General features: G+C 41.0%; 1 protein-coding gene across 1 annotated transcript in view; it reads left to right on the top strand.

Moving 5' to 3' along the window:
• MINAR1 (membrane integral NOTCH2 associated receptor 1) overlaps positions 1-22,585 on the top strand; it is a 110,962-nt gene that overhangs the window by 71,309 nt on the left and 17,068 nt on the right. The window contains exon 2 of the mRNA XM_077263166.1: positions 20,330-22,488. Within this exon, the coding sequence (XP_077119281.1) occupies positions 20,350-22,488 (2,139 nt within the window). The 5' untranslated portion in view covers positions 20,330-20,349. The remainder of the gene's footprint in view (positions 1-20,329; positions 22,489-22,585) is intronic.

The following is a 22,585-nucleotide window of genomic DNA, read 5'->3' as shown; positions in this document are numbered from 1 at the left end:
GGTTAGGTGTGTGTCAGGGTTAGGGGTGTGGTTAGGGTTACCATTGGGATTAGGGTTAGGGATGTGTTTGGATTAGGGTTTCAGTTATAATTGGGGGGTTTCCACTGTTTAGGCACATCAGGGGCTCTCCAAACGCGACATGGCGTCCTTTCTCAATTCCAGCCAATTCTGCATTGAAAAAGTAAAACAGTGCTCCTTCCCTTCCGAGCTCTCCCTTGCGCCCAAACAGGGGTTTACCCCAACATATGGGGTATCAGCGTACTCAGGACACATTGGACAATAACTTTTGGGGTCCAATTTGTCCTGTTACCCTTGGGAAAATACAAAACTGGGGGCTAAAAAATAATTTTTGTGGAAAAAAAAGATTTTTTATTTTCACGGCTCCGCATTATAAACTGTAGTGAAACACTTGGGGGTTCAAAGTTCTCACAACACATCTAGATAAGTTCCTTGGGGGGTATAGTTTCCAATATGGGGTCACTTGTGGGGGGTTTCTACTGTTTAGGTACATTAGGGGCTCTGCAAACGCAATGTGACACCTGCAGACCAATCCATCTAAGTCGGCATTCCAAATGACGCTCCTTCCCTTCCGAGCTCTGCCATGTGCTCAAACGGTGTTTCCCCCCACATATGGGGTATCAGCGTACTCAGGTCAAATTGGACAAGAACTTTTGGGGTCCAATTTCAACTGTTACCCTTGGAAAAAATACAAAACTGGGGGCTAAAAAATATTTTTTGTGGAAAAAAAGGATTTTTTATTTTCACGGCTCTGCATTATAAACTGTAGTGAAACACTTGGGGGTTCAAAGTTCTCACAACACATCTAGATAAGTTCCTTAGGGGGTCTACTTCCAAAATGGTAAAATGGTGTCACTTGTGGGAGGTTTCAATGTTTAGGCACATCAGTGGCTCTCCAAACGCAACATGGCGTCCCATCTCAATTCCTGTCAATTTTGTATTGAAAAGTCAAACGGCGCTCCTTCCCTTCCAAGCTCTCCCATGCTCCCAAACAGTGGTTTACCCCCACATATGGGGTATCAGTGTACTGAGGACAAATTGGACAACAACTTTTGGGGTCCAATTTTTTCTCTTACCCTTGGGAAAATAAAAAATTGGGGGCGAAAAGATCATTTTTGTGAAAAAATATGATTTTTTATTTTTACGGCTCTGCATTATAAACTTCTGTGAATCACTTAATGGTTCAAAGTGCTCACCACACATCTAGATAAGTTCCTTAGGGGGTCTACTTTCCAAAACGGTATCACTTGTGGGGGGGTTTCAATGTTTAGGCACATCAGGGGCTCTCCAAACGCAACATGGCGTCCCATCTCAATTCCAGTCAATTTTTCATTGAAAAGTCAAATGGCGCTCCTTCGCTTCCGAGCTCTGCCATGTGCCCAAACAGTGGTTTACCCCCACATATGGGGTATCGGCGTACTCAGGACAAATTGTACAACAACTTTTGGGGTCCATTTTCTCCTGTTACCCTTGGTAAAATAAAACAAATTGGAGCTGAAGTAAACTTTTTGTGAAAAAAAGTTAAATGTTCATGTTTATTTAAACATTCCAAAAATTCCTGTGAAACACCTGAAGGGTTAATAAACTTCTTGAATGTGGTTTTGAGCTCCTTGAGGGGTGCAGTTTTTAGAATGGTGTCACACTTGGTTATTTTCTATCATATAGACCCCTCAAAATGACTTCAAATGAGATGTGGTCCCTAAAAAAAAATGGTGTTGTAAAAATGAGAAATTGCTGGTCAACTTTTAACCCTTACAACTCCCTAACAACAACAAAATTTTGGTTCCAAAATTGTGCTGATGTAAAGTAGACACGTGGGATATGTTACTTATTAAGTATTTTGTGTGACATATCTCTGTGATTCAAGGGCATAAAAATTCAAAGTTGGAAAATTGCGAAATTTTCAAAATTTTCGCCAAATTTCCGATTTTTTTCACAAATAAACGCAGGTAATATCAAATAAATGTTACCACTATCATGAAGTACAATATGTCACGAGAAAACAATGCCAGAATCACCGGGATCCGTTGAAGCGTTCCAGAGTTATAACCTCAGAAAGGGACAGTGGTCAGAATTGTAAAAATTGGCCTGGTCATTAATGTGCAAACCACCCTTGGGGGTAAAGGGGTTAAGGATTAGAAGATCAGAATCTGTAAGTCTAATATTAGCGAAGAGAGATTTTATCTTTTTTGCAGTAATAGCTTTATTTTTATACATTAAATTACCAATTGGTTTATTAGATAGGTTTTCTGATGTTTTAATTTTATTTTTTAAGGACTTATATCTATTTGGAATCTGGTATAATAAAGGAGTATGGAAAAATATTACGGATTAGACTACCGTATCTTTTGTTGGTTTTATTCCAAAGTCTTACGGTTAATTTAGTGAATGGGTTTGTTATTTCGCTATATTTGTATGTGCTGTACAAAGTTAACCATAGGTAGTGGTTGATGTTTGCACTAAGAGAGCTGAGTTCTATTTACCCATAGTTTCCATGGATCTGGCAAAATGTGTAGAAAGTCTATATATTTCGAATTCTGTGAGTCCCAGTCCACCTTTATTTTTCGCTTTTGTTAGTGTTGAATGTTTAATCCTGTGACCTTTGTTCTACCAAATGTACTTTGAGATAAGAAGAGGTTTGATTCTTTGAAAGAAAAACTGTTGAATATCAATAGGTACAACTTGGAGAAAGTATAAGATTTTGGGAGAGTAATCATTTTTATCAAGTTAATTCTTCCAAACCAGGAAATGGGGGCTTCTTTCCACGAGGAAATGTCAAATTTTAATTTATGGACTAGTGGTATAAAGTCATAGAGAGAGGAGAGGGCATTACTGATTTTGGTCCCTAGGTATGTAATATAGGAGCAATTATTTTTAAAAGTGGTGATTTACGATATGCGATGCCAGTTTTCCGAAATGTATATTAATGTTTAACAGCTGAGACTTACCGTATTTTAAAGGTTGACTCAAGACTATTTAGTATTTAGTGTGTATTTCTTGGAGTAATGTTACAATTAATTTACAGGGATCTGCTAGATAAAAGAGCACATCATCTGCGAAGGCAGCTATTTTATGTTCTGTTTGAACACATTTTAGACCTTTGATTTCATGGTTCTGTTTCAATTTTTGCAAGAAAGTTTTCATTATAAGAGTGAATAAAAGGGGCGAGAGTGGGCAAGCCTATTTCGTCCCATATCTGATATCAAAGCTAGGGGAAAGTTCATTATTAATTTTCAACCTAGCTGAGGGTTTCGTGTAGAGGGCTAAGATTTTGTCAATTAAAAGGGTTGGGAAGCCAAATTTCGCCAGTGTATGTTCCATGAACATCCAATCAACACACTCAAATGCTTTTTCAGCATCTTTTAATGAATGTTAATGCTAAAAGAGCATGACAAACACCAATCCCCGTGCAAGTAACTGTGTTGGCTAGGTTCACTCTGCACTATGCACCCTGGATGAATATCTACCTGACAGCAGGTTGGCAGCCTAGATGATATACGAGTATTGGTGCCCCCGCTCCTCGACGGCTGTCCCTAATAACTCCTAGATGTTCCTACGTTGGTGTTGCATGCAAACATCCAGTTATAAAAGCATATAGGGAAAGTGATTAGATAGGGTACTGTTTGAGGACTAGTACTGAAGACATAAAATAATATTGGTGTGTGCTGAAAAAGGTAGTTTTCAGGGTCAGCCTTCGTGGAGCGGGGGCGCCATATCCGCTGCCAACCCCCGCTGATAGGCAGGCTTTGTGCATAACAGGGAACAGCATAGTGAGGTTCTGCACCATTGTTTTTATGCACATGTCAATTTATTAGTGTGGTTCTGTTCACCTTTTTCAGCAAACAACTATAATTTTTTGTCTTCAGTACTAGTCCTCAGAAAGTACCCTATCTATTCTCTATCCCTATATGACTGTATAACTGGGTGTTTGCATGCAGCATCAGAGTAGGAACATCTAGGAGTTATTAGGGACAGCCATCGAGGAGCAGGGGAGCCAATACTCGTATATCATCTAGGGTGCCAACCTCCGCTGTCAGGTAGATATTCATCCAGGGTGTGTAGTGCAGAGTGAACATAGCCAGCACGGTTACTTGCACGGTGATTATTGTTTGTGATGCTCTTTTCAGTATATTCATTAAAAGTTATATTTTATTTATCATAAATTGTTCTAGGGTTTCCTCTTGATAGCTGTTTTTGATTCAATAAACCCTACCAGTATATGGTATTTCATTTATTTTTTAGCTTTGACAGATGAATGACGCTCAAGGTTGTAATGACTAGAGATGAGTGCAAAGGAAGAGGGAGAGCTAGGGAGCACTACCAATGGGCGAGGAGCCAATTGCGACCTATAAGGTAAGTATAAGGGGTGCAGCTCAATGCATAGCAGCAGCATATACCAAACAAACAAGAAAAGAGACTATGCATATAGGGCGCACACCCAGAATACAATTAAGTTGAAAAAATACAAAAAATTATTTATTAATGAGGAAGACAGAAAACACCAATAAAAACATATTAAAATACAACCAACACACCAATGGTCCTATACAGAGTAAATATATGGAGACAGCTAAAGATACAATAATATATGGTGAGTCACGCCACCAACACACTGCTGGTAATTTCGTAAATGTAAGATACAAAGATGTAGCATAAATAGCACAACACATATGCACAAACGGTGACTTATGTGCACAATGGCTTATGTGCACAGAGCAAGGTAGCAGGTAAACTCTGGGCGTCCCCAGAGTACCATATAGTGCAGGAGTGCCCCTATATAAATGAAAAGGCTAATGCTAGCAAGGGGGCCTCGATAAGCCTACTAAATTGCAGCAAGAGGAGATAAGTGTAAATCCCCTCAAAAAAAAAAAAAAAAAAAGATTTGGGAGTTTAAATACCAAAAATAGTCCCTATAAAAGGCAACGCTACCAGTATCACAGAGGGTCGAGCCTGTTAAAGTGATATAGGGAGCGTATAAGATAAACTCGCCAACTCAAACCATCACAGTGGAAGGAAAAAGGGCAGACCAATGTCAGAGAAATAAGCCAAAAGACTAAATATGAGGGAACATCACCGTATCAGGCAGTCCAGAGTGTGGCATCAGCCGTCAGCCGTCATACAGTCAGAAGAGAATGGTCCCAGGACCCAAGTAGTGTGGGGAAAGCCCCACGCATATCGCTGCAGGATGCAGCTTCATCAGGGGAAGTGAAGACTAGAGATGAGTGAACATCGTCGGCTCCCTCCTTATTCGGCAAGCTATAGCGATAACAGGAAGCTGCATCGAGAACCCGGATACCCGGAGCGCTCCCGATGATCAGCTGTTCGGCGCCGCAGCTGCATGTGTCACGGCTGTGTGATAATCACAACACACAGACTCTCTATGCTTATGTTGTGACTGTCACACAGCCCTGACACATGCAGCTGCGGTGCCAAACAGCTGATCATCGGGAGCGCTCCAGGTATCCGGGTTCCCGATGCAGCTTTTTCGGTAAGCGCTACTGCTTGCCGAATAAGGAGGGAGCCGACGATGTTCGCTCATCTCTAGTAATGACGTTGTCTGTAGCCTCCCTACCTCTTACAAAGCCTACTTGTTCTAGGCTAACCAGACTAGGTAGAACGCTTTGAATTTTGTTGGCAATGATTTTAGCATAGAGTTAAATGTCGTTAAAAAATTCAAGAAAAAGGTTGGTAGCTGCCACATAAAGCCGGATCTTTTTCCTCTTTTAGGATGAGTGTAATGTGTGCAGAAAGAGCTTCTGTTCTGAATACCTGTTGTCAGGTATGGTGATAGTTATTCTCTAACTATTTTATAATATTCTATTAAATATCCATCCAGGCCTTGGCTTTTCCCTTTGGGGCTCGATTTGATGGTAGATTCTAATTCATTTATCGTAATTGGATAGTCTAGGAGTTGTTTTTGTGTGTCCGTTAAAGTTTGTAAATTTACTGCTTTTAAATAGTTATTAGTCAATTCAGAGCTCTTTTTTCGAGAGTTTTGGGTCCTCTCTTTTTTGAGGTTATAGAGGTCTAAGTAGAATTAACTAAATATATTATGTCATGTTTTGTGATGCATACAATCTTGTTTGTCTTTGATTTTTTTGTATATATGCTAAGTTTATTTGCTTTGTGATCATAATTGCTAAACTTTACCACATTTGTTTGCTCAGACGTGGAATTTAAATATTGAGTATTGCATATATTTTTCTGATTTTTGCTTTAACAAGTCTCTGAGTTCTGATCTCATTCTAAAAAGGTCCTTCTCTAGTGCTAAAGTTTGTTTCGCTTTCTGTGTCTCTTACAAAGCTTTAATTTGGTTTATTAAAGTGGTTGCAAGTTTTCCTTTTTTCCTAGAGCCAAGTTCTACGAGAAGGCCTCTAAGCTCTCCTTTGTGTGCCTCCCAGATAGTAGAATCGCAGGTGTCATCAAGACAGTTTTCTTTGAAGTAGTTTTTGATACTCTCAATTATGTATTTATAGGACTCATTATTGAAGATTAGATTATTATTATTAAGCTTCCAACTGAGGGGGCATTTCTTTTGGTTGTTTGATATGATATCGAGAAGTAATGGAGTGTGATCTGATTATAATATAGTGTCTTAAGTGACTTTCTTGACTTGATTTAGTAAATAATGAGGTATGAATAGATAGTCTATTCTTGAATATTTACTCTTAGTTGAGGGACATGAAATTCTGCAATTCCAAGCAATTCTATCAAAATTATTTCTGTCAGGGATTTTCACATTGATTTTATGTAACTTAGGGTACTGTCTCACAGTGGCACTTTGGTCGCTACGACGGCATGATCCGTGACGTTCCAGCGATATACATACCATCTCGCTGTGTCTGACACGCAGCAGCGATCAGGGATCCTGCTGAGAATCGTACGTCGAAGCACATCGTTTGAAACTTTATTTCGTCGCTGGATCACCCGCTGTCATCGCTTGATCGGTGTGTGTGACACCGATCCAGCGATGTGTTCGCTTGTAACCAGGGTAAATATCGGGTAACTAAGCGCAGGGCCGCGCTTAGTAACCCGATGTTTACCCTGGTTACCATTGTAAATGTAAAAAAAAATAAACAGTACATACTCACATTCCGGTGACTGTCACGTCCCTCACCGTCAGCTTCCCGCACTGACTGTGTCAGTGCCGGCCGTAAAGCACAGCACAGCGGTGACGTCACCGCTGTGCTCTGCTTTTACTTTACGGCCGGCACTCACAGTCAGTGCGGGAAGCTGACGGCGAGGGACGTGACAGTCACCGGAATGTAAGTATGTAGTGTTTATTTTTTTTTACATTTACAATGGTAACCAGGGTAAACATCGGGTTACTAAGCGCGGCCCTGCGCTTAGTAACCCGATGTTTACCCTGGTTACCCGGGGACTTCGGCATCGTTGGTCGCTGGAGAGCTGTCTGTGTGACAGCTCTCCAGCGACCACACAACGACTTACCAACGATCACGGCCAGGTCGTATCGCTGGTCGTGATCGTTGGTAAATCGTTTAGTGTAACGGTACCCTTAGCTTGGACCATATCTACGTTTAATCAAGAGAGTATACAGTATTAGATTATGAGATTAAGAACACTGGGATCGACTACATCTGGTGCTGTCTCTTATTTTGTATATGTAGAAGTAAAAACTCCATTTTGCAATTCTGCTTAATCATGATCCTCATTAACCCCTTCATGACCTTGGGATTTTCCGTTTTTCCCTGTTCGTTTTTGCTCCCCTTCTTCCCAGAGCCATAACTTTTTTATTTTTATGTCGATATGGCCATGTGAGGGCTTATTTTTGGCGAAACAAGTTGTACTTTTGAATGACATCATTGGTTTTACCAAGTCGTGTACTAGAAAATGGGAAAAAAATTCCAAGTGCGGTGAAATTGCAAAAAAAGTGCAATCCCACACTTGTTTTTTGATTGGCTTTTTTACTAGGTTCACTAAATGCTAAAACTGACCAGCCATTATGATTCTCCAGGTCATTACGAGTTCATAGACACCACACATGTCTAGGTTCTCTTTTATCTAAGTGGTGAAAAAAAAATCCAAACTTTGCTAAAAAAAAAAAAAAAAAAAATTTGCGCCATTTTCCGATACCTGTAGCGTTTCCATTTTTCATGATCTGGGGTCGGGTGAGGGCTTATTTTTTGCGTGATGAGCTGGCGTTTTTAATGATAGCATTTTGGTGCAGATACGTTCTTTTGATCGCCCATTATTGCATTTTAATGCAATGTCACGGCGACCAAAAAAATGTAATTCTGGAGTTTCAAATTTTTTTATCGCTTCGCCGTTTAGCGATCAGGTTAATGCTTTTTTTTTATTGATAGATCGGGCGATTCTGAACGCGTCGATACCAAATATGTGTAGGTTTGATTTTTTTTTAATTGATTTATTTTGAATGGGGCGAAAGGAGGGTGATTTAAACTTTTATATTTTTTTTTTACTTTTGCCATGCTTCAATAGCCTCCATAGGAGGCTAGAAGCTGGCACAACGCGATCGGCTCTGCTACATAGCAGCGATCATCAGATCACTGCTATGCAGCAGAAATGCTGGTGTGCTATGAGCGCCGACCACAGGGGGGCGCTCACAGCTGGCCGGCATCAGTAACTATAGAGGTCTCAAGGACCTCTATGGTTACAATGCAGAAGCATCGCTGACGATGCGCTCATTTCCGGCCGCCCGGCCGGAAGCGCCGGTTAAATGCCGCTGTCAGCGTTTGACAGCGGCATTTAACTAGTTAATAGCGGCGGGTGAATTGCGATTTCATCCGCCGCTATTGTGGGCACATGTAAGCTGTTCAAAACAGCTGACATGTCCCGGCTTTGATGCAGGCTCACCGCCGGAGCCCTGCATCAAAGCGCAGTATCTGACCTCGGACGTACTATCCCGTCCGAGGTCAGAAAGAGGTTAACCAACTCCCCTTACCATTGTTTAGTGAACTCACCTGTGTGGACCGTTTTTAAAAAATGTATTTAAAGACTTTCTTGGCATGTGTCTTGCCTTTCAATTTTATCTGACTTGGTTACTTTTTAATGATTCTATTCAGATCTTTGTAGTTTTTAAAGACTTGAGTTGACTCCCCTCAGATTTATATATTCTTAATGCCCTTTTTTGTCATTGATTGCTGTCTAAATTATATTGTGGTGACCAGTGCCAAGGTTTACGCGAACAAAGACATTTTCAGCAAGGTTTGGATTGTTAGAATTGACCAGATCGAACAGAAAATCTTTTCTTGCCAGGTTTTTGACTAACTGGCCCATAAAATTGTCCTGTAACAAGCTGAGGAATTTTCTCTCATATGCAGTTGACGCAGAACCAACCATGTCTCAGCAACACCAACTACATCAACGTGTTTCTACTTTACCAAGGTCTGCATCTCTTAAATTTTGCTTGCTCCTGACATTTGTGAATAGACACTTTAGGGTTTCTATCCATTTTCCCACATTTACATTCAGAAATGCCAAATCCAGAAATTTTGTGTGCACATTTATCTTCATATAAGCAAAACTCACTCGGGTTACAAGAATCCAATTAATACAGCTAGAGGTAAGCAGGATCAGATATCAAACATAAAATATAACTCTTAATATGGAAGAGTTAATATGCAGTCATTTGGTAAATTCAAAAAAGTTCATTTTTTTCTTATTAATGTACACTCTGCACCCAATCTTGACTGAAAAAAAAACAGAAATGTAGACATTTTTGCACATTTATTAAAAAAGAAAAACTGAAATATCACGGTCATAAGTATTCAGATCCTTTGCTCAGACATTAATATTTAAGTCACATGCTGTCCATTTCCTTGTGATCCTCCTTGAGATGGTTCTACTCCTTCATTGGAGTCCAGCTGTGTTTAATTAAACTGATAGGACTTGATTTGGAAAGGCACACACCTGTCTATATAGGACCTCACAGCTCACAGTGTATGTCAGACCAAAAGAGAATCACAAGGTCAAAGGAACTGGCCAAGGAGCTCAGAGACAGAATTGTGGCAAGACGCAGATCTGGCCAAGGTTAAAAAAGAATTTCTGCAGTACTCAAGGTTCCTAAGAGCACAGTGGCCTCCATAATCCTTAAATGGAAGAAGTTTGGGACCACCAGAAGTGTTCCTAGACCTGGCCGTCCAGCCAAACTGAGCAATCGTGGGAGAAGAGCCTTGGTGAGAGAGGTAAATAATAATAATCTTTATTTTGATATAGCACTAACATATTCTGCAGCGCTTTACAGTTTGCACACATTAACATCGCTGTCCCCGATGGGGCTCACAATCTAAATTACATATTAGTATGTATCTGGAGTATGGGAGGAAACCGGAGTACCCGAAGGAAATCCACGCAAAACATGGGGAGAACATACAAACTCATTGCAGATGTTGTCCTTTTTGGGATTTGAACCCAGGAATCCAATGCTGCAAGGCTGCAGTGCTAACCATTGAGCCACCATGCTGCCCTGGTAAAGAAACCACAAGATCACTGCACTGTGGCAGAGCTCCAGAGATGCAGTAGGGAGATGGGAGAAAGTTCCACAAAGTCAACTATCACTGCAGCCCTCCACCAGTCAGGCCTTTATGGCAGAGTGGCCCAACGGAAGCCTCTCCTCAGTGCAAGACATCTCAAAGTTCGCAAAGAGTTTGCAAAACAACACATGAAGGACTCCCAGACTATGAGAAATATGATTCTTTGGTCTGATGAGACAAAGATAGACCTTTTTGGTGATAATTCTAAGCAGTATGTGTGGAGAAAACCAGGCACTGCTCATCATCTGCCCAATACAATCCCAACAGTGTTATATGGTGATGGCAGCATCATGCTATGGGGGTATTTTTCAGCTGCAGGGACAGGCTGTCTGGTTGTCATTGAAGGAAACATATGAATGCGGCCAAGTACAGAGATATCCTGTATGAAAACCTCTCCCAGAGTGCTCTAGACCTCAGACTTGGCCGAAGGTTCACCTTCCAACAAGGCATGACCCTAAGCACACAGCTAAAATAACAAAGCAGTAGCTTCAGAATAACTCTGTGACCATTCTTGACTGGCCCAGCCAGAGCCCTGACCTAAACCCAATTGAGCATCTCTAGAAAGACCTGAAAATGGCTGTCCACCAACGTTCCCATCCAACCTGATGGAACTAGAGAGGATCTGCAAGGAAGAATGGCAGAGGATCCCCAAATCCAAGTGTGAAAAATTTGTTGCCTCATTCCCAAGAAGTCTCATGGCTGTACCAGCTCAAAAGGATGCTTCTACTCAATACTGAGCAAAGGGTCTGAATACTTATGACCATGTGATATTTCAGTTTTTCCTTTTTAATAAATTTGCAAAAATGTCTATATTTCTGTTTATTTTTTCAGTCAAGATGGGGTGCAGAGTGTCCATTAATGAGAAAAAAAATAACTTTTTTGAATTTACCAAATGGCTGCAATGAAACAAAGAGTGAAAAATGTAAAGAGGTCTGAATACTTTCCATACCCACTGTATACAGGCATTAAAGTGATAAAGTGAACTAGTGCTCATTTATCTTTATTATTGGTGTGTAACACATGGATCTCCTTATCCACTAACCTAAAGTGCCCCCTAGAGTCCATTTATCCGCCCTCCAATAAAATCTGACCCCTCTCTAATCTATAATTCAATGAAAAAATGACAAAAAAATCAATAAAAACATCACTGCAAATGCATCAAATACAATATAATTTTAACGTGTAGCTGCATGGCAGTTGTACAGGGCAGGAGACAGGTAAGCTATGCCAGATATTTAAACAAACATGTTTCTTGGTCAGTTATACTGCATTATTTTTTTGTCATATCACTCTGCTTCATACTGTATATGTTTTAACTTCTGCTGTCTCCAAACTCTCCAGCCCTGTTACACATTTTGTGCACTCTCTCCACATCAGTCACTACCTTCTCCCCTCTCCTATGTATAACTCTGAGGCTCTATTGACATTTCTCACTCCAAACCATCCACTACCACCATACAGTAGTAAAAAAGTTCATTCAAATCATTGCACCACCTGCTCTTTCTCTTTTTTCTTTTACTCCAAGTCGATGGCGACATCACTCCCCAACCCTGGGCCTCCCTCCACTAGTACACATAGCTTTCTTCCAGCTGCATATAGAAACCCAGCTAATCTTATTAACATTTAGTGCACGCCCTTTTTCTATCTATTTGTACCCTCTGGAATGCATGGTCAGCATGCAACAAACGACTTTAAATTCACGATTTCTTCCTTCCTAATTCCCTTAACCATCTGGCTCTCACAGAAACCTTAATCCAGCAGTCGGACGCCACTGAGCTGAAATTATCACATATCACTAGACCTGAGACCAGACAAAGTGGAGGTGTTGGTCTGCTTCTTTCATCACAATGTGCTTTCCAGGTTACCCTCCACCCCGAGTAACCTTACTTATGTTTCCTTTCTTTGAAGTCCACACAGTTAGACTCTTCAAACCCTTCTCCCTGCGATTGGCAGTAGTGTGTTGCTCTCTGGGCTCCTCATGTCAGTTCTTGGATCACTTTGCTACCTGGCTTCCTCACTTTCTATGCTGTGACATTCCCTCTCTCATTTGGGGAGACTTTAACATCCCTCTCCCAATCTGCCTCTCATTTCCGTTCTCTAACGTTCTCATTCGGCCTCTCACAGTTTACTAACTTTCCTATGCATGAAGATGGGAATACGCTGATCTTGCTCTTCTCCCAGCTCTGCTCATTGCAAGACTTTACTAACTCCCCTCTCCTGCTCTCTGACCACAACTTTCTTTCCTTTTCTGTCAAGAACTATCTCCTCGCCCGGGACACCTCCACATACTAAACTTATAGGAATACACATATCATTTATACCCAACAGCTTATGTACAATCTACACTCATCTTTAGCTCCGATCTCCTCTCACTCCTGTTCAGACTTAGCATTGTCACACTACAATAATACATTGCAGAGTGCCATAGATGAAGCAGCACCTGCTACATGCAGAAAGACCAAATACAGATGATGGCAACCTTGGTACACGATGCAAACACGTTTTCTTCAGTGTTGCTCAAGGTTCGCTGATTGACAGTGGAGAAAATCGCTTTTAGCAGAAGATTTCATCCATTATAAGTTCATGTTCAAAAGTTATAACTCTGTCCTTCACTTGGCCAAACAATCATACTTCACCACTCACATCACTTCGCTAGCTAACAATCCTAAATGATTTTTCAAACCCTTACACTCCCTCTGAGCCCTGAAGCACAGGTCCCTTTCACCAACCACAGCGGTGAGGATCTGGCCACTTCGTTCCTAGAAAAAGTCAACCACATCCATCAGGACATTTTTGCCCAATCTCCTCAGTGCCTATGTCCCCTTCCCACCCTCACTTCAAGTTCACTTGCCATCTTTGAGCCTGTTACAGAAGAAGAAGTTACTCAACTCCTCGCTTCTTCTCGGCCTACAACCTGCACTAGTGACCCTATTCCCTCATATCTCCTGCAGTCTCTCTCATTGGTTGTCACCACTCACCTATCTAAAATATTTAACCTCTCTCTTTCTTCCAATATCTTTTCCTCCTCATTTAAACATGCCATCATAGCCCCTTTACTTAAATATCATCCCTCGACCAGAACTGCGCTGCTAACAACAGACCAGCCTCTAATCTTCCCTTCATCTCTAAACTCCTGGAACACTTGGTCCATGCTAGTCTAATCCACTATCTCTAAGATCAATCACTTCTGGTCAATATGCAATCTGGTTTCCCCTCTCTACACTCTACTGAAACTGCCCTCACTAAAGTCTCTAATGATCTATAAACAGCTAAGTCTAATAATCAGTGCTCCCTGCTAATTCTACTGGATCTCTCTGCTGCATTTGACACTCTGGATCATCAGCTCCTCCTCACTTTGTTCCTGCTTCTCCTCCTACCTCTCTGACTGCTCCTTTGCTGCATCTTTTGCCAGCTCTTACTCCTCTTCTTGTCCCCTTACTATCGGGGGTTCCTCAAGGCTCAGTCCTAAACCCCCTCTACTTCTCTCTATAAACAACCTCTATTGGACAAACAATCAGTAGATTTGGGTTCCAGTACCTTCTCTATGCTGATGACACCCAATTCTACACTTCTTCCCCTGACATCACCCCCACCCTAATACAAAATACCAAGGATTGTTTGTTCACTGTCTCTAACATCATGTCCTCTCTATATCTTCAACTGAATTGCTCCAAAACTAAACTTCTTGTGCTTCCTCCATCTACTAACCTAACTCTACCTGACATTGAAATTACCTTGGAGGGTTTATTCATAACTCCCAAGAAGTGCGCCTATTGTCTTGGGCTTATATTTGACACAAAATATTCCTTTATTCTGTCATGAAATACGATGTAAGCCTCATTGCACCATGACTCATACAGAGCTCTGCTACATCTTTTAGGTTTGCTGGCCCAAACTCACAGCTGCATAGCCTCCTCAGTCTGCCTCTGTAATTCTAAACCACTAATTCCCCCTTCCTCCTGTGCAGCTGTGAAACTGTCTGAAAGCAGTTCTACTAGCCATGTGCTTTCTTTGTTGTAGGATATAGTTATTCAAGATTAAATAACTTGACCCCAAGTAGTGACATAGGTGTGAAAGTTACATATTTGGAATGTGCATTAATAATGCCATCACACAGTGGCTTTTCTAAGCTCAGCACCTGGCAGGATCTGAGAAACTCATTACTGCTTACCCGAGTCACATTACCAAGCCATGTTTACAGTAGACATATTTGTAAGCTAATTTTGTGAGAAGTCATATAATACTTTTGTCATCCTTCTATGAGGTTCCTACCCCGAGATATGTTTAATAGATGGTTTTCCATACCTTTCCAAAGGGGGCATATCCAGCCCCTCAGTGATGTCACTAGCAGAGGGTATAAGCGGTTCAAGCTCATTTTAGGAATTGTCTTTTTGCTGGGGGATTCAGCTACGACAGGCTGTACAATCTGACCGGATAATTTGGGAAGGTCCCCTTCCCCACACAACCACATGGCGTATCACTATCTGAGATGACTGTAAGTGTTTTTTCACCTTTAATCCCTTTTATTTTGTAACTGTCTGTACATATATAATTGTCTCATCTTGTAATATCTTTTTTTTATACCCTTTGTAAACACTGCCTAATCTTTTTGGAGTAAAAGCTATAATATTTACTAGTCTCATCCTCCTTGCTCTAAAACGTATCTCCAGTGTCCTCTGCAGTAAATTGCGCTACTGATTGGGTTGGCTTCTGACCCGCTATTAGTCCTAGGAATAGGAGCTGGTGGCAGCAGATCGTACTGAGCTTGTTGGGTAACGCTGGCAGTGACGGAACGGGGTTTATAAGTTGTGGTGATACGCTACCTGAGTGTGTTGGGGGACACTCGCTTGGCATAGGATTCAAGCACTCAGGCACGGTACCTCACACAAATCTGGTCAAATCAAGTTTATTAAATGTCATAAACCACATGACATACAGTCTATTTCATTATGTCCATGAACTTATCACGACCACCAGTCTGTTCATGCAGCAGATAAACTTCTCTGCCATATATTACAATCCCCTTGTCCGGGGTTACCTTTCAGGAGTTCCACTCCTCATGCTGACTTCACGTCAGTCCCAGGTCCTTAACACAGTCCGACCAGGTCTACGGTCTCTAGGTGCTTCCAGGACAACTCCACTCCCAGGAGCCTCCAACACTGACCGTCCAGGTCTATGGTCTCTAGGTGCTTCCAGGATGACTCCACTCCCAGGAGCCTCCAACACTGACCATCCAGGACCTACAGCACACAGGCCACTCTGCAGTGTCCAGCCAGGACACATGGAAGTGTGTCCACCCTGACAGACTCCCAAAACACTCACACCATGTGCTACACACACCTCCTTTACATAGGTGTAACCACACCCAGGTACCTGTCACATGGCCAGTCATGTGAGCGTGACATCACCACAGGTCCTTAAACACAAAACCATCTTAGGTGTTCAGACATGCCTCTTTGGGTGGGTTTGTAGGTGACTGGACCCACCCATCTCTCCAATCACCTGGAAGCCTTCCCAATGTAAACAAATCCCTCAGCAGTAGATCTGCTTGAGCAAAACATACCCAGGCTTCCATCACAGGGCCACCCACCTCTGCGATACATATCAGCCATTCACAACGCTGCTAGTCACTGTTTCACCACAACTATGCCTCCAAGTGCATCTTGAAGTGCACACACAGCGCCCCCTGGCTGTAACATTGGTCACTGCACCAAAAAGGGTATTGCTCAGCTGCGGCTAGGAATAATTATATCACCTTCACGGTAACGTACCCAATAGCCAGTACATGAGCAAGCAGCCTTTCTGGCGACTAATTATCCGAGGTGCAGTTCCTGGACTGACCTGAGGGTAAAGGGGGTGCCAGAGAGCTGCAAGTCCTAAACCGGAACTGGGAAGTGGGATATAAATCCCTGAAGAAAGAACTGGGGGCAACCAAACACCCCCGGCTCATGACATATTGGTGGCAGCGGTGGGATAATCAAAAATATCCCCACTGTGATTCATGACATATTCTCTATAGCCAGTCGCTCATGTCACCTGAATCTTAAAAACATATCAAAAATCTGACCTTTTCTCACTTTTTAAACTGCTAAAACTCTTACTGTCTCTCTTAGTCACTCGTCGGGACTACGGCAACTCTCTATTGTTCAGTCTACCTCTAACCAAACTTTTTCCTCTCTAATCCATCCTGAATGCAACAGCTAGCGTCGTCTTTCTGTTCAGCCGCTTCACCGATGCCTCCACCTTGTGCCGGTTATTACACTGGTTGACCATTCGCTACAGAATACATATAAACTTATCTCTCTCACCCACAAAGCTTTTCAGCTCTGCACCAACCTATATCTCCTCCCTCATTTATAGCCCTACATGTGCCCTCCATTCTGCAACTGACCTAAGACTAACATCCTCCATAATCCGAACTTCGCACCTCCGTCTCCAAGACTTCTCTCGTGCTGCGCCAGTTTTCTGGAGTGCACTACCCTATACAATGTTATGTGTGCTTTAAAAACCCATCTCTTTAAACAAGCCTATCACCTCAACTCACTTACCTAACTCTCCTCTGTTCCCTCCTTCTAAATTTTATTCAGAAACTGCACCCTCCATTCACACGATAACTGCACTTAAACATGCTGGCTGATGACTGGATCATGCAGCTTTACATGAAAATCCCTATTTATTATAATGGCTGGACCTTAAATAGCAAGCTCTTTTCACCTATTGTTTCCCCCTATTTCCTTGTTCCTTGTAGATTGTAAGCTTGCAAGCGGGACCCTCACGTCTCCTGTAACTGTTCAAATGTCTTACTCTGTATTGAATCTATTGTCTGTACATGTCACCACTTAATCATAAAGTGCTGTGGAATATGTTGCCACTATTTAAATAAAATGATTATTATTATTATCATTGAAAAAGAAAAATAGCAGCCATACTTGCAATACCATGTCCAGGCACAAATGCACCACAGGATGCAACAGGTTGTCCATGATAAAATACTACTGAAAAAAAGCACATACTAATCCACCCAAAATTTTTCTTTCCAGTTATGTTTTTTTCCCCTCTCTAATCTATGAATCCCTTTATTTTCTGCCTTGTTCTCCCCCTAGTCTATAGTTTAAAACCTCCGCCATCCCTGCTAGAATTCTCTCCCTCAGCTCAGCAGACCCTGTTCCATTCAAGTGGAATTACTGTATATGCAAAATAGAGATTGTACCAAAATGCAAAGACAGACTAGTGCTCTAGGAACCAAAATCCTTCTCCACTGCACCAATACGTAAGCCATGCATTTAGCCGAATTGCTGGCCAGCACTCAAAGTTAAACGACAGTGCTCTGTAGTAGGGTACATCCCTACATTAAGCGGTGAAGTTATCTGTTTTTCAAACAAATACAATGGTAAAATGCTCAAAAAGATGCCTGGGCCTCCTTTGACCTTTTCATTGACCTGTATTAAAAATTATAGAGTGTCCTCTGATTGAAAAAGGCGTAAAGAATGGTCAGGTCACTTCTTTTAACTGTTTATGGAAACCTGAAGCAGTTAAAAGACGCTCAAAAGACTGAACATATGAACATAAAGTCGTGTTCACATAGAAATGAATATGTTCATTCTTTTGGAACTTTAGTTAGCACTTTTCAAGAGGTCTTGGAGCAGACCCACCTGAAAGAAATATAGTGTTCACATACCCTTACAATGCTTGCCTCAATATAGTGAATGGTTCTGGTTTCTGTCTGAATTCTGTATTTTGGAGATTTAGGTGGAAACCACAAATTAAATGCGAAACTAACCTTAAAAAGGTATCCAAAATGTTATGTACCCCAACAGTGTACTTGAAAAATGTTCAAACCAACCCATCAAAAACAAACCTTCACTCAGGTCTGCCATCTGTCAATTAAAATGTATGGTCTCTCCAAGTCACTGATAGCACGAAGGTTCTGGAAAAGCTACATGACTGCTCCCTTCAGAAAAAATGCAGAGAAATCTGCGCTCCTAAATCCAAATGCCCCCATCTCTTATTAGCCTCACAGTGTGTCTAAACTGCAGATAGCGTCCACATATTTGGCATCACTGTAGCAAGAAAAATCCATGTAACAATTTGGAGGGTTTACATCTCCAGAAGCCCAAGGTGGGCACAACACAATGTATGGGGTACTAAGCTGCCATATTTGCAATTTTTACCCTGCAACACAAACTACTTATTCTGAAAAAACAGTACAGCCAAAATTGTCTCGCCATCTATACGTGAATTCCCAGAGGGGTGTAATTTCCAAAATGGGGTCAATTGAGGAGCTTTTTACTTTTCTAAAATTAAAAGGCTCTGAAAATGGCACTTGCAAACTATTCCAGGAAAATCTCCTCTCCAAAAGACAGTACTGCTTCAAAGCCCTGCCATGTGGCCAAAAAGTACTGCATGACCACAAAGGAAGTATTTCCGCATTTGTGAAAATAGTATAATAGTATAAGAAATTATGGGGCTAAAACAAAATTTTAGAGGTAAAAACTTTATTTTTTGATTCAGTGACCAATGTCATAATTCTATGAAATGCTAAATCTGTACTCCAATAGGCGCTCGGGTCCTTCTGAGTTTCGCACTGTGCCCAAACTGGTTCCTGAATAATTGGAGTATTGGCGTACTCAAGAGAAATTCTGAAAAAAATTCAATGAATCATTCCAGGAATCTAAATACTCACAAAACCCCTAGATAAATTCCTTAATTGATTTTTTACCAAAATAGGGTCACTTGTAGGGGGTGTCTGCTGTTTTGGCACCACATGGGCTCTCTAAATGAGACATGGCTTCCACAATCTATCCCAGCCAAATTCGCACTCTAAAACTAGAACAGCGCTCCTTCCTTTCTAAACCCTGCTGTCTGCCCAAACAGTAGTTTCTAACCACATATTGGTTATCAATGTATTTAGGAAAATTTGCACAAAAATTGTTGGGTCCATTTTCTCTTTTTACCATTGTGAAAATGAAAAATTTGGGGCAACTGTTTAGTAAAAAAATTTTTTTCTCATTTTTCCATCCACATTCTGTTAATTTCTTTGAAGCATCTGAAGGGTTAACAAGCTTTCGGAATATGATTTTGAACACTGTGAGGGGGTGCAGTTTTTAAAAGTAAGTCTTGTTTGGGGATTTTCTGACATGTAGGTCACTCAAAGACATTAAGACATTTAAAAAAATGCAGTGGTCCCCAAAAAAAAATATTTTGTAATTTTCATAGAGTTTCCAAAAATGAAAAATTGCTGCTAAAATTTAACATTTTCTAACGTCCTAACAATAAAAAGTTGTTGAAAAAAATGATACTCACATAAAGTGGACACGTGGTAAATGTTATTTATTAACTAATTAGAATGGTATGCATATCTGTTTTAAGGGCATCCAAATTCAAAGTTCAAAAATTAAACATTTTTTAAAAAATTGTAACAAACTTTAGATATTATCTTAAATAAATGCAAATCATATCGACATACATTTACCACTAACATAAAATACAATCTGTCACGAAAAAAAAAAAAAATCTAAGAGTCACCAGAATATATAGAAGCATTTCAGAGGTTAAAGTGACACATCATATTTAAATAATTTGGCCCAGCCAGAACGGTGAAAACTGGCTTTGACGGAAATGGGGTAAAAGACACAAAGTTTGCTTGATGCCCCTTTAACAATGCAGGGGAGTGGTGTTAAATGTAGTAGTACCTCAATTTTAAGGTTTTGGTTAACGTTAGGTTTTAAACTTAATTTGCAAAGTTAAGTGCAAAATAACATATTTGATGTAATGTAATGTAATTTTATCATTTGTAGGAACATAGAAGCCAGTCACCATGAGTGATGCTCAGGACTCTTCCTATCTTCTTGTGAAGATTCTAGAAGATTTAGACTCCAAACAAAATTCAGCTTCTTACCAAGACCTGTGTAAATCTTTATGTTCCCGATATGAACTACCTGAACTTGCAAAGCTGCGCAGTCTCCTTTACTACACTGCCTGTCAAGATCCCAGCTTTCCAGCAAGTCTCTTCCGAGACAAGATGAGAAATGCCGCAGAAAATCAACAGTCCAAAAAAATTATAGCAGCTGCAGATATAGTCACTATATTTAATTTAATACAAATGAATGATGGGGCTGCCAAAGAAAAATTGCCCATTCAACAGCAGTCTCAGCAAAAAGAGGGCATGGAATCCGACACAGACGTTTACAGTGGCAAAGATTTATCCTCACATAAAGAAGCACATAAACGAGATACCAACCGGAGTTATTCCATCACCAGGTCCTCCAGCTGCCACAAAGAAGAATGTGAAGGATGCCATACATTTCTCCCAGAGCCAAATTTCCTCTTAGGAGTTAAACAAGAAGGAAACAAGCGGGCAGCTTCCATGGAGAGATTGCAAGCTTTGGACTCATACCCTATGGTAACACCGCAATCCTGTGAAATGCAAAGCACCTATTTCCCCAGTCAGCCATTATCAGAGTCGGATTCACTGCCCCCTACGCCCAGTGAAGAACCTTTCAGACTTCCAGCTTCCAGTGGACAGAGAAGAAACATTTTTAAGGATGATTTTCATAACTTAGCTAGAGCGTCACCTAATGTAACAATGAAAAAAAATGAAGGGAAAATAAGTCCCAAGACAGTTTTTTTCAATCATAGTTTTGAGATGCCATATAGCTCTCACTATCTGAATACAGCATACTCCTCTTCGGAGGACTTTCGAAGAGCGAAGCATGAAAGCTTAGATGATCTTCAGGCTTCCACATACTTCGGTCCAACAACTGGTTCAGGATTATCAGATCAAAAAAGGTTTAATAGTAAGCCTAAACACCTTATAGGAAAGCCAGTAAAAAGCTGGAGTTTAAACACTGAAGAGGTGCCAGATTTTGAACGCTCATTTTTTAATAGAAAAGAAGAAGCTATGTGTTATCCAAGCACAGGCTTACCATCAGCAAATTTTGTTTCAGTGCCAGAGCGACATCATTCTTACTTACCAGACCTAGCTTTGAAATCGAATGGAAAAATTTTTTGTGAGCCTCAAGATGTTGAAAAGCAAGAGGCATTGAGGAGATTCAGAGACAAAGGCACAAAAACGCCATCCTCATCCTGTCAGTTTAGTATAGAGAAGACAGAGAGTGTTGGTACACAGACAGAACAAACTGATGCCAAAAAGGGAAAGGAACCAAACATCCCTTCCAACTGCAGCCGCTATATAGAAGGCAGGGCTCGTAACCAGTCGGAAGCAGATTCAGAAATCATTAGTGATGACATAAGTGACATATTCAGATTCCTCGATGATATGAGTCTTTGTGGATCCTCTGGCATTCCTCAGTCCTCTTGTTACAATAGCAGTGGTTCATTATCTCAAATTCCACGAGTCGAAAATGAAAGTTCTCCAGAGCATGCAACCAACAGAGCAAACAGCAAACCCACCAAGGGCCCAAGGGGGGAGACTTTGGAAGAGGAAGAACTAAAATGTAGTGTTAGAAAGTTAGTCAGAAGAATTGGAGAGATAGAGAAGAAGTTAGAATCACTTTCTGGTGTGCGTGATGAGGTATCCCAAGTGTTGGCCAAGCTAAACAAGCTAGATGAAAGAATACAGCCTCCAGAGAAAGCAAAGTTAGAGATCGATAGTCAACCACATAGTGATGCCACTTCCAGTACAAGAGCTTCACCAAGTTCATTCCAAGATCAAAACTCATCCCACAATGGGAACGTGGACAAGCCTGACTGCTGTTGTCCAGACATTACTAATGCTACCACGGAAAGTCTGAGAGTCAAAGCCATGAAAAAAAACCTTTTTTCTCAAAGGTCTGTTCGATCATTAACTGAAGATATTACTACCAGCGAGTCTAAGCCTGGAAACTCCCAGCTGGAATGTCGATCTTGGGGATTCCCTAAACAGCCCAGCATATCTGAAGAAGAAAAGAAAGATAAAGGAGGATCAAGTAGAGACTGGCACCGCAAATCAAAAGAGGTAAAAGAGCAAATTTACATTAACGTAAATATGAAAACTCAAACATATATTCTTGTCTATATGTTGTATTAAATGCAAGGTGATATATACTTAAACT

The sequence above is a fragment of the Ranitomeya variabilis genome, chromosome 5, assembly GCF_051348905.1.
Source record: "Ranitomeya variabilis isolate aRanVar5 chromosome 5, aRanVar5.hap1, whole genome shotgun sequence".
Classification (NCBI taxonomy): Eukaryota; Metazoa; Chordata; class Amphibia; order Anura; family Dendrobatidae; genus Ranitomeya; species Ranitomeya variabilis.
This window is presented reverse-complemented; position numbering and strand designations above follow the sequence as displayed.